This window comes from Lytechinus variegatus, chromosome 2 (genome assembly GCF_018143015.1).
Source record: "Lytechinus variegatus isolate NC3 chromosome 2, Lvar_3.0, whole genome shotgun sequence".
In the NCBI taxonomy this organism is placed as follows: domain Eukaryota; kingdom Metazoa; phylum Echinodermata; class Echinoidea; order Temnopleuroida; family Toxopneustidae; genus Lytechinus; species Lytechinus variegatus.
This window is the reverse complement of record NC_054741.1, coordinates 48,402,122-48,419,885: the sequence shown is the minus strand read 5'-3', so window position 1 is coordinate 48,419,885 and position 17,764 is coordinate 48,402,122. Positions and strand designations below refer to the sequence as shown.

The following is a 17,764-nucleotide window of genomic DNA, read 5'->3' as shown; positions in this document are numbered from 1 at the left end:
GGACAATTCGTCGCCATGATATATATCACAATATTAATGTACAGAAGCCTGCGCGAAAGCATATTCCCTCAGAGTTTCCCAGTGAGATAGTTCCCGCCACCACTGACAGTCACGTTACGCGCGAAAGTTATATCCGCGCATCCCAGGGTTATATCCCTGGGTGAACCCAGCTGGGTTCACCGTATAAAATACACACATACATGTGTTTAGAGGATGGAGAGCCAGAGAGAGAGAAAGCATGATGGATTGTTCAATGAAAATATTAATCCATATATTGTTCACATTGTTGTAAGTTTGTGCCAGATGATCCAACCATCTTGGAGGATGGCAATATCCATATAGAGGAAAGTCATTCGTCTATAGATCTGGACGTCTTTATTTTGTCCAATATATGGTCCACGGTATGACCATAGACCAATAAATCATAATACAAATGTTCATTTCATCTACTTCAGACCTTGTAGTTTGAGCTAGGGGTTAAACCCTTGACCCATGGAGCTATTAGCCCCATTCTCAACCACTGCCAGGAGGACTGGACATGACTTGTGTCATGCAGAACATGGATATATAACTTCCACATCCAAGTAGGCAATATATGCAAGCATTGCCCGCCAGTAATAGTATTTTCATTAGAGATAATCAATACGCACCTTGTGAAGAGAAATGTACTTAAAAGAAAAAATATTAATTGATTAATGTTCAAATAATAACGCGTGAATTCATAATTTAATGCACTCAAAATGTTTTATTTTGCCTATTATTTTGCATTCTAAAAACGAAAAGTTCCTCTGCGGTCTTTCCGCTTTTGCAGTCAATCATGATATAATATTTTTTTCTGTTTCTAATTCATTTTATCTCGATTTTTAAGTATACATATTTTTTTTATTTATTGTGAATATCAATCATTTCAGATTCTCATTATTCATATGTTACTGTGTACATAATATTGTGCACAATTAAGTCTATGACCGCAATCATGTTTCTTATTATCATTAACGGCTCCGTATATGAACTGTATGATTTCATTAACTTTAATAATATAAGTTTGATCATGAACCGAACCATCCTGACATTCACTGGCGTGGATGTTAGCGGTGTGTGTGGAAGCGAGTGACATATTCTTTTCTTCTTTTTTTTAATACTTCAAAACAGTTAAGTGTATATATATATATGATCAATGTCATTAATGAAACACTTATACGATAGGACAACAACATTTCCGACATATCTCTACAATTTTATTCATTTGATAGGGTAATTACATCATCTCTGCGTAGTTTTAAAGATTGTTCAAACTCTGTCCTTTTCGCAATATTTTCCTTTTCATTTTAATCATCGTGATATTTCCAAGTTTTTTGTTTGAAGTTGTGGCCTGTAATGGCATAATCATTTCATAAGACATCCCTATACCCGATAACCATCGTCTAAATATCTCACCTCTAAAAAGTTAGGAAACTAGTTTTCATTTCAATTTTAGTTTTATTTTATTGTTCACATGGAAATTTGTTCTGCTCATTATATTAACATTTGTAATAATTACCTAATACTTAAATGATTCGACTTCAAAGAGCAATTTGTTTTTGTTTTTTATCCTTATTTGCCAACTGTGATGTAACAACTAATTTATATTTCGTTTTCCTATTCTTATTAGAGTTCAAGTCCACCTCAGAGCAATGTTGATTTGAATCAATAGAGAAAGATCAGACAAGCACAATGCTGAAAATGTTATCAAAATCGGATGTAAAATAAGAAAGTAATGACATTTCAAAGTTTCGCTTATTTTTAACAAAATAGTTATATGAACGAGCCAGTTACATCCAATGAGAGAGTCGATGATGTCACTCACCCACTATTTATTTATTTTGTTTTATTGTTTGAATTATACAATATTTCACTTTTTACGAATTTGACGATTATGACCTCCTTACCTGACGCACACAATGTTAAAATAATGGAACTCCACGTGTTCAGGTAGGAATAAAACTTCATTCACATGACAATGATGAGAAAATAAAAAATATTTCATATTTCATATAACAAAATACAAAAGAAATAGTGAGTGAGTGATGTCATCAGTTCTTTATTTGCTTACCGACCGAGATGTGCATATAGGCCTAACTGATTTGTAAAATGAAGCGAAACTTTAAATGTCATAACTTTATTACATCCGATTTTGATCAAATATTCAGTGTTATGTTTGTTGAATTTTTTCTCTTTTTATTCAAATCAAGTTTTTGTTGGGGTGGACTTGTCCTTTAAGTTTTCGTTCTTCTTGCGCTTACTTTCTTCTGTAATAATATGGACATTTATACTTTCTAAGCAATCTTCAAGGCTCACTCACTACGCTCGCTTACATACCCCTTGAACGACGTTTTAGATACTATTCTGCCTTTAGCTGCTAAAGATCTAATTTCCATAGCAATAGCCATCTGGAAAAAAAAATCGAGAGAGGCCTTATCTGTTAACACGATATTAAATTCAGAAATGGTAGTATTATATTGTTCACGGAGCCCCATATGCGTGTGATAAATACTGTAAACTACACATTACTTGAAATATGGTTTGGACAACATAATTCTGTCCTTTGATGTAGTAATAATTGAAAACTGTTTCACTCGCCTAGTTCCCACATTGATTTATATCATTTACGCCATCAAATAAATAAAGGCACAATCTATCTGGGTCGAGGGGGGGGAGGAAACTTTCCATCTCCTGCGATCAAACGAAGTCGGGAAACTCTTTCATGAAATTTGTATACGTGTTTCGTAAACAATAAAATCTTGCTAGAAGTCAGTATGGAACCCCGCCTTGACCCCCTGACCCATGGTCTGCACGCTTTATGGTAGGTCTAGTATTAATAGCTCTATGGTCTGAGGCATTTATACTTTCTGGCAGGAGACGATTTTTTTACATGCTATACATGCATGGAGGGAAGGAGAGTATGGGGCGCCAAGTGTCCGCCAGTATATTCTGTGCAATTCAAGCAATTCCGTACACAAAATGTGTTTTTATTCAGACGAAAATCTTTCGTCATGACGCTGTTTTATTTCGTACACGAAATTTATTTTGTGTCACACAAAATTAATTTTGTCTCAACGAAAAAAATTTCGTCTAGACGAAATGTAATTGCGTCCACAAACTTTTTTTGGCGTGCCATACTCCGTCCAATTCACGCCATTCCGTACACAAAAGTTCTTTTGTTCATATGAAAATGATTTCGTCATGATGCAATTTTATTTCGTATACGAAATTATTCTTGTCACACAAAATAAATTTTCGTCGAGACAAAATGTAATTTCGTCCACAAAATTTATTTCGTACACACGAAATGAATTTTGATCTAACGAAATGGCACCCCAAGTGTTCAAAGGAAAATTCTGTAGGAAAATTTGTGTTTCACTCCAACGAAATTCATTTCGTCATGATGCAGTGTGATTTCGTATACGAAATTTATTTTGTGTCACACTTATAATCAATTTCGTCGAGACGAAATAAAATTGCGTCCTCAAAATTCATTTCGTTGCGATGCGAATATCTATTCCGTCGATGAAATGATTTTGTGTCACATCACAAAAAATTCCGTCGACGAAATGATTTTGTGTCACATCACAAAAAATTCCGTCGACGAAATTATTTTGTGTCACATCACAAAAAATTCTGTCCATGTAAAATAATTCTGTCTCCTCTTTCTGGCAGGGTATATGAGATCGTCGCTGATTGGCTGCACCTTGCTCAAGCCGATCTTCGATCGATCGATATCCGGCCGCGGGACGGTCACACTCACAGGTCGGCATGTTGGTGAACCTTTCCTGTTTAGCTTAGATTTCACGTTATCATGGTTATTCATGCCAACAAGAGCTGCAAACAACTTCTCTAATTAGTAGAATGTGGACGGACATTGCATTCGTAAGTTCAGCTATGTTTGAATTACGTTGAAAACAAAATGGGAAATCGTAGTGGTTGCCATACCTGCTACTTTCATTTGCAAGAAGCTGTGTACTGTAAAAATTATAGTCCCATGTATTCAAGTTTGTGTACTGTAGTCAGACAAAGGGGGGGATTGGTCTTTTCTGCACACCTAAAATGGTGAGGAATTATACAGGCTGAAGATATTTTGGCCTAGAACTTAGCAAATAATGTAAAATTCATACAGAGCAAAATGCTGAAAATTTCATTGAAATCAGATGACAAATATATTTTTTTTTAATTTGAAATAACAAATTTATTCAACAGTTTGGGCATGTTGGGCGGGCTTGGCCGCAACTTGGCGCAAGTTTACCCAGCCTCACTAACCTCATACCCGGGGCCGGGGCACTTGAACAAAAAAGTGGTGGGGGTGTGCCGCAGGAGAGACAAAAACGGGGGCCTTGGGCTTGGAGCATGGAGCGGGAGTATTGTAAAAAGGAGGGTCCTCGGAACGGGGTTTGGAACTAAAATTTTGTGAAATGGGGGTCCTTGGAAGTTGGAACGGATCGATCGCCAGCGTGTGAGTACGTGCGTATGCATCCCTATGGAACGGGCATCCGTGATGCAGCTAGCGCAGCCTCCGCCGGGTGCGCTCGCTCAGAGACGATGGTCGGACAGCGCTCTGTGGCCGCTTTTCACCAAAATTGCAGCAGATCAATGCGACCGGAATGGCGTAACGAAAAATATGCGAAGCTTTGGAGCGAATTTCTTCTTTTTTCTAGATAAGAACAAAATGCTTTGCCTTGGAGCAGCTTTCTTTGTTTTTTTCTCAATAAGACAAAAATGCTATGCCTTGGCTTGGAACGGAAATTTGGGTGTAAAAATGGGGGTCCCCTCCGCGGCACATACCCACTATGCATTATATACTGAGTGCCCCCCCCCCCCCCGGGCCTCGTACTAGTGTGAGTGCCCTAGCCTAGGCTACTCCACTTACACGTATTGCGATGTTTCAGTCTTGATTCAGGCCCTCTTCAAATTCAGCTCCTCTGTAATTATGCTCTCGCAGACAAAGTCCGGAGGGGGCATTAAGCGTTCCATCTGTCCATTGATTTGCCTGCCTCCCCCCCCCACCCCCACTTGGTTTCAGTGCAATAAATTGAAATATATTTGATTGTTTTTTTTTTAAATTTAGGTGTGTTGGTAGATGACACTCTAGGCACCGTGCCTATTAATTCCTGTGTTAAAAAAGTGAGTGCACGCGAATTAAAAGTTGGACTTAAATTACTAGATTTTAACATGGAACTCCATTAAGAAAACTATTTTTAATTAGTCCCTAGATACTACTTCTTTTCTTGGGGTATTGAAGCCTATTCGTCCAGAACTTGCTCAACTTTTGCGACTAGCCTTGTCGCCATAGGGTTGTACACATCCTCGTTTAATACTGATTGTCACGTGACACGGCAATGTGTGTGTGTGTGTGTCGTTAGGCTGTTTGGCCTGTATTCAAGGCGTTCTATCCGTTATGATTTTATATTGAAGCAGAATACATCAGGTATAGGCCCATGTCAAGTCAAATCGATACAGGGATCGAGGAGGGGGGAGGGGTAGAGCAAAAAATTCCCAGTCACATGGTATGAAAATGATATTTTTTAATGATTGTTCATGCATTAGGGCAAACCCCTGTGTGGCAGGAGCATGATGAGTAAAAAAAATGAAATAGTAGAAAGAAAGAGGCCGAAACATATGGCACGTGGGAATAAAGTTGCTTTATATGTTCCAAGCGAATGAAGCAAGCGAGAAAAAACCTTTCGTGCAAATCTAAATTTGAGACAGATATCTTACCTTACACTTTTCCTAATTTTGGTTTCTTTAATTCCCTTCATTTTTTTATATCTTGGTTGTACCATGGACAGAGTGGTAGGTCCATGGTTGTACGTAGAACATTCGGGGGGCATGCACTGGGCATAACCCTGGCTTGTGTACCCCAGTGCTAAATCAGCAGGTGGGTTTTGATATCTCTGGATCTTTAGCAATTTTAAAACTTTTTATAGAATGGATGAGAAAATCCCTGCAATCTGATTGGTTGAGAGCAATGCAAAAATTTTACTGGGCTGCATGAACGATATCCCGATAATCAAAACGCAACGATATCCACTGTAAACAAGCAATCGCCCGAAAAGGTCATTGTGATGTCATCGCGCATGTACTGTTACCGGGACTGTTACCGTCACTTGTTTACGTCAAAATTTGAATTTCGATCAAAGCAGAATGAATCAAAGGATGCAAAATGATCTGTAAGTACAAATACGGTACCGTAATTGTCATTGGGATTAAAACTGCCCACATACTCGTTAGTTGAGAAGTCCAGACATACATGTACGATCTAACGTTAGATCTATACTGCCCTGGGCTGGCTGTGCACAGCGAAATATCCACTGCAGGCCCAGGCAGGCGCTGGCCCCCGGCGCGGCCCGCATACACACACACAGCTACATGTATTGGAGGTCGGAGGCTGCCTCAACTGCTCAAGATATAGTCAATGCAAAGCTGTATCTGGCATTTTGGGTATAACAATATCTTTGTGGCAACATTATCCAGTTAAGCCCATATTTATGTTGTCCAGGGTTATCAAAGTGTCTGCGCTCTGCATTAGATTTTGGAATTTTCATGCATCGATCCGGTAAATAAATCATGCGTCCAGTAAATAAATCATGCGTCCGGTAAAAAAAATCATGTGTCCGGTAAATTAAATTTACCGGACGCATGAAATTATCATGCATCCAGTAAATCATTAATTTTTGTGGTTTATTAAAAAAAAAATTCCATTCTATAAAACAGATGATGCATGGGTTTCTTTCGTGGGTCAGTGGAACTGTGTGCATGTGGTTACCTTGTACACAGAGTTCCTACTGACCCACTCTAACGCATCATTTGTATATAGATGGCTACTATTTTTTATTAAATCGCGAGTGTAGACCTAAATGTAATTATAGAAAAACATTTCGTTAAGGTTTTTATTTTTTTGACCCCCCCCCATAAAAGAAGGAAAAACAATTATAAATGAAGTTATAATATACACCCCTTTAATGATTTCGCTTTTTCTTCTCTCTTTTCCCCTCTTTTTTTTTGGGGGGACCTTTTCGTTTATTTCCCAGTCTTCCCTTTCTCCCCCCCCCCCCCCCTCTCTCTTTCTTTCTTTCCTTTTCTCTTATCTGGATTTTTTTTCCGGTGAAATCCACTAGGGATCAAGGGCCAGCCTGCATGCCCCTGCAGCGGTTTACGCCTCTGCCGTGGTATACGCATGATCTTAACCCTAAAAAGACTGAATCAGCCCCCCCCTCGACATTTTTCGTGATAAATCCGCCGCGCAAATCTTTTTGACCGCGTTGCTCGCTGACTTTTTACTTTCAAGTCTCGCACAACTTTTGAGACCAAAATTGTGACCCCCGGGTACACAGTTTCGAAATTACGCAACATTTCGTTCGTGCATGCAGACCCAAAATTACTCAAAAACGTGAATTTGTGTACAAATCCAATACAAATAGTGTTTTTAGCCAAAATTCATAAATGTATTATTATTTTTCCTTTTACTGCTTAAGATCAATTTATTTTATCTTTTTCATGGTCAAAATAAAGTCCCTGACAATTTCCATTGAAAAAACAATGAAAAACAAAGTCGAAAAACAATGAAATACATAAGAAATTTAGAAAACAATAGAATACATAAGAAAATAAACATGATGTTGAAATTTTTTAAAAATAAATTTGATCAGATGCCTATCTAGAGTAGGTGAAACAAAAATTAGCATTTCAGGGGCATTATTTTATTAATTAGAGCAAACTAATGATTTTACGCAAAAATTAGCATAATTAATGAAACATGAGATTTTTTGCATAATTTGATGTGATAATTTGGTAGATTATGCCATGGGTAATGTGTGCCAATTTTCGTCGCGATCGCGCAATCGACGTCCGAGATCATAAGGGGGCGCTGAATCAGCCCCCCTCCCCAGTCTTCTTAGGCATCGAAATAGCCCAGTCTATTAAGGGTTAATCATGATTAAAACTAGAGGTAAATCCAAGATTTTCCAAAGTAGGGGGGGGGGGGTGGGGTGAATTTTCTCAAGTACAATTAGACAACTCCCAAAAAAGGTTCTCACTTAAAAAAAACCGGTCATTTTGTCTCACGTAAAGTGATGGTCACTAAAAATGAAAGTCATTTCGTTCGCGTGATATTCGGCAAGCTCCCCCAAAAAAATAATAAGAAAAGGGAAAGTCATTTTGTCCATGTTATATTTGGCAACCCCCCCAAAAAAAAATTAAAATTAAAAAAAAGGTTTTAACTGTAATAATGATCGAAGGTAATTTTGTCTTGCGTAAAATTTGACAAATGAAAAATAAGATTGTCACTAAAAAAATGAATGTAATTTTGACCCACATAAAATTTGGCAAGCCCCCCCCCAAAAAAAATGAAAAGGTTTTAACAAGCAAAAAAAAGGCTAAAAAGAGAAAGAAGAGACAAGAATATGAACGAAATATATCCCCATTACAAATAATGCTGTGATCATCATGAGGGAGGGGTCGCATAACTAATATAATTCCAAAATATTTACTATAAATCTCAATAGGGGATCGTGTAGAAATGCTCACCAACAGTGAGCATTAATATAATCCATTTTAATTTCAACTAATTTTATAAAGTATTAAATGTCTTCCCACCAAATGAAAGTCATATCGCATAACTCCAATTTGTATTAAGGCGTACATTTACCAAAGTCTTGGGTTTGAAATCAGATTCAGAACAGCATTGTCCAACCGGCAACCCATATTTTGGGTAATGTCGCCTATGAGGTCCAAACATTAACATTAATCATTGGTACTAGGAGTGTGTGTATTTTGAGTTTTTGACAGACGTATATCAATCAGGTTTGATTATTTACGTCTGGGACCGACCTTTAATGTCACAATCCGAAAGACGTGATCAGGGCTCGAACCTCTGCATCAATGTGTAACTTCCCCACAGCTTGGAGTGGGTGACACCATAGTAATAATACCGGTAATAATAATATTCCACATATTTATATAGTGCTTAATGCATCGGAACGACGTCTCTAAGAGACTAAGCGCTTTCCAGACTCAGTATTACCACGGTCATCAGAACCTTGTATGCCTGCGTACAATGTATGCACCTTCTCCACTCCCTGGGGAGCACTCCAACAAGAGTTCCAAGACTCAATTGCTAGGCATACTACATTATACATAGGCTTTCACATCCTACCAGGTACCCATTTAACACCTGGTGGAGAGTGGCAAAGTGGATTAACGCCTTGCCAAAGGACGCTAGTCCATGGCGGGATTCGAACACACGACCCTCTGATAGTACAGGCCAAGTTTGAATTTGGAGTCGGCAGGTCAAAACACATTAAATATGCAATTTAGTTTCCGCATGATAATGTCTTTTTTATGAGTTATGAAATATTCTACTTATTTGAACAAATTTGGGTGTGTAGGTAGATGATACCAATACAGGCTAAGTTCGAATTCGGAATATGCTGGTCAAAGATCACAGCTCATTAAATATGCGAGTTGGATTCCTCACGATATCTTATCAAAAGTCATCAGATTTTTTAAAATTTGGGTGTGTTGGTAGATGATGATGCACAGCATTTATATAGTGCCATATATCTGTTAAAGACATTCCAAGGCGTATTGGAGGAGCCAGCCAATCTGGGTCGCCTACAAGGGTGCGCACACAGAACTGTGACCCGCAGGTATCTCCTCCCAATTACTGGTTGGGGGTATCCGGGTGGACCACTACACTGGGTCATTAAATATGCGAGTTGGTTTCTTATAAAATAACATCAATATGAAATAATCACGTAGGCCTTATATAAAAGTGCAAAGGCAAGCAATTTTTTTTCTTACTTTTTTTGGAACTTTTATATATGTATTTAGGATGTATTTTGTCCTGAAAATTTAACATTCTAGGCACCGTTTGTGATCCTGAACAAGATGTGTGTGTTCTAGATAATTACTGAGAATGCCAAGCACGAACATAATTTTTAATAAGTGTTCTAGCATGATCCTGTTAAGGACTGTTTAACCATGAGGATGGTACATATTTCAATAATGGGAATGCGAAGCACGAGCTGAAAATTGTTGACATTCCGACCTAAAAAAAATGGTCATTTGTTCTATGCACTAGATCATAAAATGATAGGTACGTAACTAAATAATTGATGCGAGTGCAAATTGGGAATTTGAGTGTGGCAAACTGATTCTGTTTGGTTCTGCTTGCGTAGACTGGGGCCCGTTTCTCAACACCGTTAAGTCTTCTAACTTCTTAACTAAATTGGAAATAGTTAGCTACCTGTTAGCGAACTGTTTCACGAATCCCTCTTTGCCAAGATCGGGGACAACTTGACCAAATAGTTATGACATCTCCAAACCTGTCATAACTTACTTCTTTCTTAAGGATCAAGTCCACCTCAGAAAAAATGTTGATTGGAATCAATGGAGAAAGACCAGACAAGCACAATGCTGAAAATTTCATCAAAATCGGATGTAAAATAATAAATTAATGACATTTCAAAGTTTCGCTTATTTTGAACAAAATAGTTATATTAACGAGCCAGTTACATTCAAATGAGAGAGTCGATGATGTCACTCACTATTTCTTTTGTTTTTTTATTGTTTGAATTATACAATATTTCATTTTTTACAAATTTGACAATTAGGACCTCCTTGCCTGAAGCACAAAATGTTAAAATAATGTAATTCCACGTGTTCAGGGAGGAATGACACTTCATTTCACATGACAATGACGAGAAATAAAAATAATTCATATTTCATATAATAGATTACAAAAGAAATAGTGATGTCATCAGTTTCTCATTTGCATATCGACCGAGATGTGCATAACTGTTTTGTGAAATGAAGCGAAACTTTAGAATGCCATAACTTTCTTATTTTACATGCAATTTTGATGAAATTTTCAGTGTTATGGTTGTTGAATTTTTCTCTTTTTATTCAAATAAAGTTTTTGTTGGAGTGGACTTGTCCTTTATGTAGTGATATCATGTGGATAGACTGTGACATTCAAATGAGCCTCGAAATTTGAAAATTTTATTACGTAATAATTTAAAGAAAAATGAATTATATAGCAAACAAGTGGGATAAATCATTAATAGTAATTGTAATGCACAGAAATTATAACAAGTGTTAATTTAAGGTAGTAAAATAATTGAATTGACAAAGATTCTACCACTTCAGGTCATCCATAATTGGACTCGTTTTCAGACCCTTATCAAAATTTTAATAAATTCTTCCTCTAATATACGCATAGCATTCATAAAATTGTGCGTTTAGGTATCTAAAGAGTTTAACAATCCATGATAATATATTTTTTGATGATGTTTGGAATCCTGAAAATCTGTTTGATTATCATCATATTAAAGGCAAAAAGAAGCTGCTGAAAACTGCTTATCTAAAAAAAAAAGAGCCAATGGAGTAAATTAGAGAGTCAAAAGGGGGCCTAAGCTTTCGATCCTAGCAGAATCTTCGTCGGAGGCAAAATGACAAACATAAAGTGGAACAACCATGATATAGACCACAAACATCCAACAGCAACACTAGAAACCATCATGTTAGGAAGAAAGCCTTATGGTTTACTTACGTAAACTATTCAAATTTTATATCTTGGGATAAATATCTCAATGTCCACTTACATGTGATTTTTTTATCATGATATGAATTAGTGTTAATTTCATTTCCTCAGAAATTTAATGCCCATGTCTGCATGTTTAAGTACTTTTTAAGCATATTTTGCCTCTATTTTTTGCAACTTTTGGAAAATTTGCTATTTTGTGACTAAGGCTACGTCTGGTATGTACTTTCCACCAATAGTATCAATATGATATTAATGGATTCTAGTTAATCCTTTTGGGTAATTTTGGAACTAATTCTGTGTTTGGTAGATAAATAGGACTAACTTGTCCAGGTGTTGAGAAACGGGCCCTGCTGATGAGTAGGCCTAGAGTTTTTATGCCCCTGCAGATGAAGCCCGGAGGGGGCATTAAGTGTTGCCCCTGTCAGCCCCCCCCCCTTGGTTTCCGCGCAATAACTTGAAAAACATTCAATGGATTTAAAAAATTTGGTGTGTAGGTAGATGTCACCAAAATACAGGCTAAGTTCACAGCTCATTATGCAAGTTGGTTCAAAATTTATTTTTTTGATTATATTTATATGCGTATTGATTTCTGCATGATATTAAGTTCAATCATATTGAATGGATTTCTGATCGCGTTAACTGGGGCCGGGTTGGCACGTTTTAACCAGTGTGTTTTAAAACACATTTTTTTTACTTGTGTGTTATAAATAAATCCTCTTTCTCTTCCCCCTTTACTCTTTCTTGATTGCTTTGTCATGTTCCTCTTCTCCCTGTTCAATCTTGCACAGCAATCAATATTAAGAATATCATTTTAACAAACAAATCTATGTGATTAGCTCACTTTTATCTACAATAAATTCGTAAACATGGCAGGGCCACACAACATTCAAGACTATTTTTGGAATGCATGCATGGTTACGCAGTTATGATATACACAAGTGCATATTATCAGATTCCGAATTGCTTAAAAACTTGATTTCATGTACAACTCAATGTGAGTCATTGCCAAAATTTGTATCTGTATCATTATTTTCAGAAATTGCTGAAAATTTCTATTAGTAATAAATTTGAAAATCTGTACATAAGAAAAATGAAAAAGTAAAAAAAAAAAACATTACCAGTAACCTACATAGACTGGGCTATTTCATTTCCTAAGAAGACTGGGGGGGGGGGGGCTTTATGATCTGGGCAGTCAATCATGGGATCACAGCGATGATTGGCAAACGCATTACCCATGGTATATTCTAAAAAACTATAATCAAATTTTGCCTAAATCTCATTGCTAATTTATGCGTAAAATCAAAAGTTTGCTCTAATTAACTAAATAATGCCCTGAAATGATCACTTTTGGTTCACAGACTCAATATATTTCAACATCACACTTATTTTCTTATGTGTTTATTGTTGTTTCAATGGAAATAGTCGGGGACCATATTTGACCGTAAAAAAGTTGAAATTAATTGATTTTAATCAGTAAAAGGAAATATAATGGCACATTTATGAATTATGGCTAAAAACACTATTTCCATAGATTTGTACGCAAATTCACATTTTTCCAGCAACTTTTGGTCTGCATGCACTTCCAAAATGTTGTGTAATTTCGAAAGCACATACCAGGGGGTCGCAATTTTGGTCTCAAAAGTTGCGCGAGACTCGAAAAGTGAGTGAGTGATGCTGTAAGTCTGTGAGTGATGCGGTAAAAAAAATTGCGCAGTGGATTTATTGCAAAATATGACAAGGGGGTAAATCAGCCCCCAGTCTCATAAGGGTTAAAAACATTATATAGGCCTACTGATTGTTTTTAATATACATTTGATCAGAATTCCTGAATTAAAAAATAAGTAGTTCAAGGGCTATATTTATAGGTTTGAATTGAATTTGTATTTTATGCCCTAAAATTGGTATAATTGATTCAAATGAAATAAAGCATATTGATTTACCCGAAATGAAATTAAGCTTTGAAACCCAATGTATATCAATTTTTCCATTGTGCAAATTCTCCTCCCCCCCCCCCCCCCTCGATTGACAAGACTCAGGATACCTAGGGACAACACGTATATAATCATGTATTAGGAATGAAATGTCATATTACTTATAAAGTGTTTTTTTTTGTAGGCATTCAATTTCCATGATTTAGTAATTTGGGGGGAAATATCAACTTTTCTGTTCAAAATTCATAAACAAAATTGTGGTAATCTCTTATTAAAACATCAAGAACTGAAATCTTATTTTATTTAGTGTATAGTTTAATTGATTTACAGAAAATTGCATCATAAAACAATAAAAAAACATTTTGTACTACAATTCTGCGGGGGCATCTGTTTCCTTTGGACACGTCAAACTTTCTTAATTATGTGTAATTGATTCTATGACATGTGTTTACATTTGCTGCAGATTCCCATTCAGCCATTGGACTGAACCGGTACCAAGACCGGAACTGTAACACAGTAAGGATGGTCAATATGAAGCGAGCTTCATTGAATTCCTCCAAGAGCTCTGTACTCTGTTCTGATCATTTTGAAGATGCTTGCTTTGACCTGGGCAGACGATACGTCTTAAACAGGATGCTGTCCCAACCATATTTGATTTCCCGCCTCGTCTTCAGAAGGTACAGTGGATCTATATCATACATGCGTTCTAAAGAAATATATATTCTGTTTTATCTACCTTTGTTTTGATAGAACATTGCTTTAATTATTCAATTTTCAGTAGCAAAATAGAGATGAAAATTATCCTAATCAGGAGGATAACCATGGACCGGGGCCTATACTGTGTATTTACAGTAAACTACTAAATAAATATTTTTTTAAAATTTGGTTTAACTCATAATCCTGGGCTACTTTGAGATTGCATAGCCCAGGGAGGGGGAGGTGGGCTTTTTTGGTCCCCCTCTTCAGATCTTGCCTCTGATCAAAACGAAAACCAATGCACACATCAACATCAATGTAATCTGCAAGCATGGAACTAAAGGTTACAGAATTCATTAAAATTTATTGTTAATAAATTAGTAATGCTAATTTATGCGTAATAGAGAATTCTTTGTTTTAAAGGTTAATCTCTAAAGAATTCCCGAAATTCTATGATTTCTAACAAAGTTGCTCAAAAATAAATGGTAAATGACATTTCTAATCTTATGTATTTTATTGTTTCTATAATTCCATATGTATTTCTTTGTTTTGGGGCCTTATGTATTTTATAGTTTTTTTAATGGGATCTGTTCATGGCACTATTCTGATTATAAAAAGCAAAGATTTGATTATTTTCAACCAATAAGTGCAAGAATAATGATAAATTTGTCAATTATGACTGAAAATAGAATTTCCATTGGATTAAATGTGTATACAAAATAATATTTTTGAGCAATTTTTGGTCCGACATAAACTCATAAAATGTTGCGTAACTGAATATCCGGGTATCTCAAAAGCTCTGCAGAATTGACCAAAAAGTAATCATGGTACCTCATTTCTCATTGTGGACTTATCATGAAAAATGTGGATGGGGAGGGGAGTTTATTAAGCCCCCCCCCCCCGGGCTAGATAGGGTTTATATATCATGTATATTTTTAAAAAAATTATCTTGTTGCAAGTCACTGCAAAAGGTTTGATTTCTAAACGAATATTGTTCTTCATGGATAATCGAATATTTGATTGAAAAATTATCTTTGAATAGTTATCTTTTCATTCTTGTATCTGTTTTTGTTCAATATTGTTTTTCTTATTTTTTTATTAATTCGTCTCCTACAGAATTCACCCAAACCAAGGTATTTCCCAAAAGACTTTTCGATTCAGCAAACAACCTCCCAGATACTGCAAAGACACCAGTGCCAAAGTCTTCAGCACCTTAATTTCTCGAAGACCACTCCTACTGAATACCAGAAAGTCCAAGAGGGGTAAAGTGGAAGTCAACAACAATAATGGACTGTATTAAAACTTGGAGAAGAGGCTGAAAACCACACAGAAGTCCTACCTTATACATTACTTGCTTTTAAGTTTGGACAAACATTGATTTGCACAACTTTACAACAAAAAATTTACGCTGTGTGGATTCTGATTATTTAAAATAGCTCAATGAAAACGTTTATCACTGGGCATGTAACAAAAATGAATTCATTGAATTTGAAGATGTCTTACAGTATATTCATTCTGATTTGAATGTCAGAAGAGAAAAAAGTTTGTGAAAAGTAGGAATGACGGCAAGCTGACAGAAGAATAGAATACATGTAGGATAGAACAAGGCCACAGTTATAAATGAGCTGTTGGATAGAGACAAAAAGATGAATTAAGAATGGGGGTGATAGAGAAATAGAGACAGGAATTGGGGAGCCTGTGATGAATGCCTGAGAAAGTAAAAATTACCATATTTTATTTTTTAAGGATTTGAACAGTCAGGAAGAATGTGGTCTTTTTTCTGTTGTTATTTCTCAAAATACTGGTATGTTTTGTGTACAGAAAGGGGTATAATCCTTTGCAATAATCACTCTCACAGAAAATATTAACTAATCAAAAGAAAAGTCAAATATTTCACTGATTTACAATTGTTCGGTCACTCTCATATCTAAAGTTACCCCCCCCATCATTTCAAGGTATTGGAGAGAGAGGTTGGGCAGGACATGGCTGTCAGCAGAAAAAAAATGCAGGGTGGGGCAAAACAATTTTGGATATGTGCGAGGGAGCGAATGCGACAGAGCAGAATTTTGTGGGGGGGGGGGATATATGCGAGAGAGCAAAATGACAGAAGGAAAATGCAGGGGCCAAGAGATTTGAGGAATATGTAAGAGGGAGCGAAGTGACCAAGCAGAAGAAATGTAGAGGACAACAAATTGTTGGGTATGTGAGGGAGCAAAGCAACCAATTAAAAAGGAGGTTAGTCAAAACGTTCTTGAATATGAGTAAGGAAGCAACTTGTTCACTTCCGAGCAGTAGGACTCGTTTTAAAATAGCTTAGGAAATATGTGTTTCCTAAGCATGGTAAACACATATTGTAGGCCTATAGTACAATTTAGGTGCTCTAAGAGTTAAATTCTGAATGAGCTGCATTTGCTGGTAAATCATGCGCAGAGGATCTTTGTCTTTTATCCATTTCTACACTTTTCTTTAGATTTCAGTTTTAAGGCGGGAAGGATCCCACCCTCCTGTGGATGCTAATATTTTGACTGACCCTGGGTAAATAGAATAATTACAAAAACAAAAATGATGTTTTAATATGAGATTTTTTAATGCCCCTTGAAAGTCCACCATCTTTCTCACTCTCTCCATCTTTGTTTTTATTCATTTTAACTTTCCAATTCTTTCTCTCTTGATATCTATAAAGTTCAGGTTCACCCTTTTAACTTGCACTATTCCAAGCCCCCAACCAATTGGCATCCACAGGAATGGGGGAGTGGGGCTTCCCCCTAGAAAATAAAGTCAAACAAAAGAAAAATGTGGAAAATAGAAATGGATAAAGACAAATAATCCTCTACGCATGTCTTACCTACCAATAGTTCATTCACAATTTAATACCTAAATTCTACTGAGTTTACCATACTTAGAAAATGCATATTTCCTATGCCATTTTTAAACAAGTCCCTATCGCTGGGAGTGAACGTGTTGCTCACCAGCACGAATTCGAAAATATTTTGATTGACCTGGGGCCCGTTTCATAAAACATTTGCCGCAGCGGCAACTCCCATTTTCTGCGGCAAATCTCAAAACAGCGGCAAATGACAATTTCTGCGGCAATATTTGATGCAGCTATTTGAGCTGCGTCAAATATTTGCCGCAGATACTTTCAGGGGCAAATGACAATTTCTGCGACAATATTTGATCTATTTGAGTTGCGTCAAATATTGCAGCAGAAACGGCTTTTTCATCAAAATATCAACAATTTGGAGGGCCTAACAACCATATTGCTAAAGTTTTTGATGATATTGAATTGATAAATTGCTTTTTGTCATTCTAAATAGAAAATACAGGTATTTTCACTCATTGACAAATAAAAGTAGATATTTATTGAATCACTAAATTTATTGAATTGAATTTACTGAATTTATTAAAGTCAAATTTATTTCATTAAATAGATACATAGGAACATCCATTGTGTTCCTGCAAATTTACACTTTAAAAAAGTATTTCTTTATCCTGTAAAAGAATGAATAATTGTCTCAGTTTGTCAAAGATGTTGCGTCATTGGCTTTTGAGTTTCAATTAG

General features: G+C 36.3%; 1 protein-coding gene across 2 annotated transcripts; it reads left to right on the top strand.

Moving 5' to 3' along the window:
* The first annotated feature begins 3,695 nt into the window (after positions 1-3,695).
* Positions 3,696-17,417, top strand: LOC121408221. 2 transcript variants are annotated; one of them, XR_005969016.1, is made up of 3 exons: positions 3,696-3,906; positions 13,970-14,183; positions 15,319-17,417. XR_005969016.1 is itself a non-coding variant. In XM_041599612.1 (3 exons), exons 1-3 carry the CDS (start codon positions 6,194-6,196, stop codon positions 15,500-15,502), a joined length of 405 nt encoding a protein of 134 aa, XP_041455546.1. In that variant the 5' UTR covers positions 6,097-6,193; the 3' UTR covers positions 15,503-17,417. The 2 variants fall into 2 exon arrangements, 1 of the variants encoding a protein (XP_041455546.1); XM_041599612.1 differs by lacking the exon at positions 3,696-3,906 and adding an exon at positions 6,097-6,200.
* The last annotated feature ends 347 nt before the right edge of the window (positions 17,418-17,764 follow it).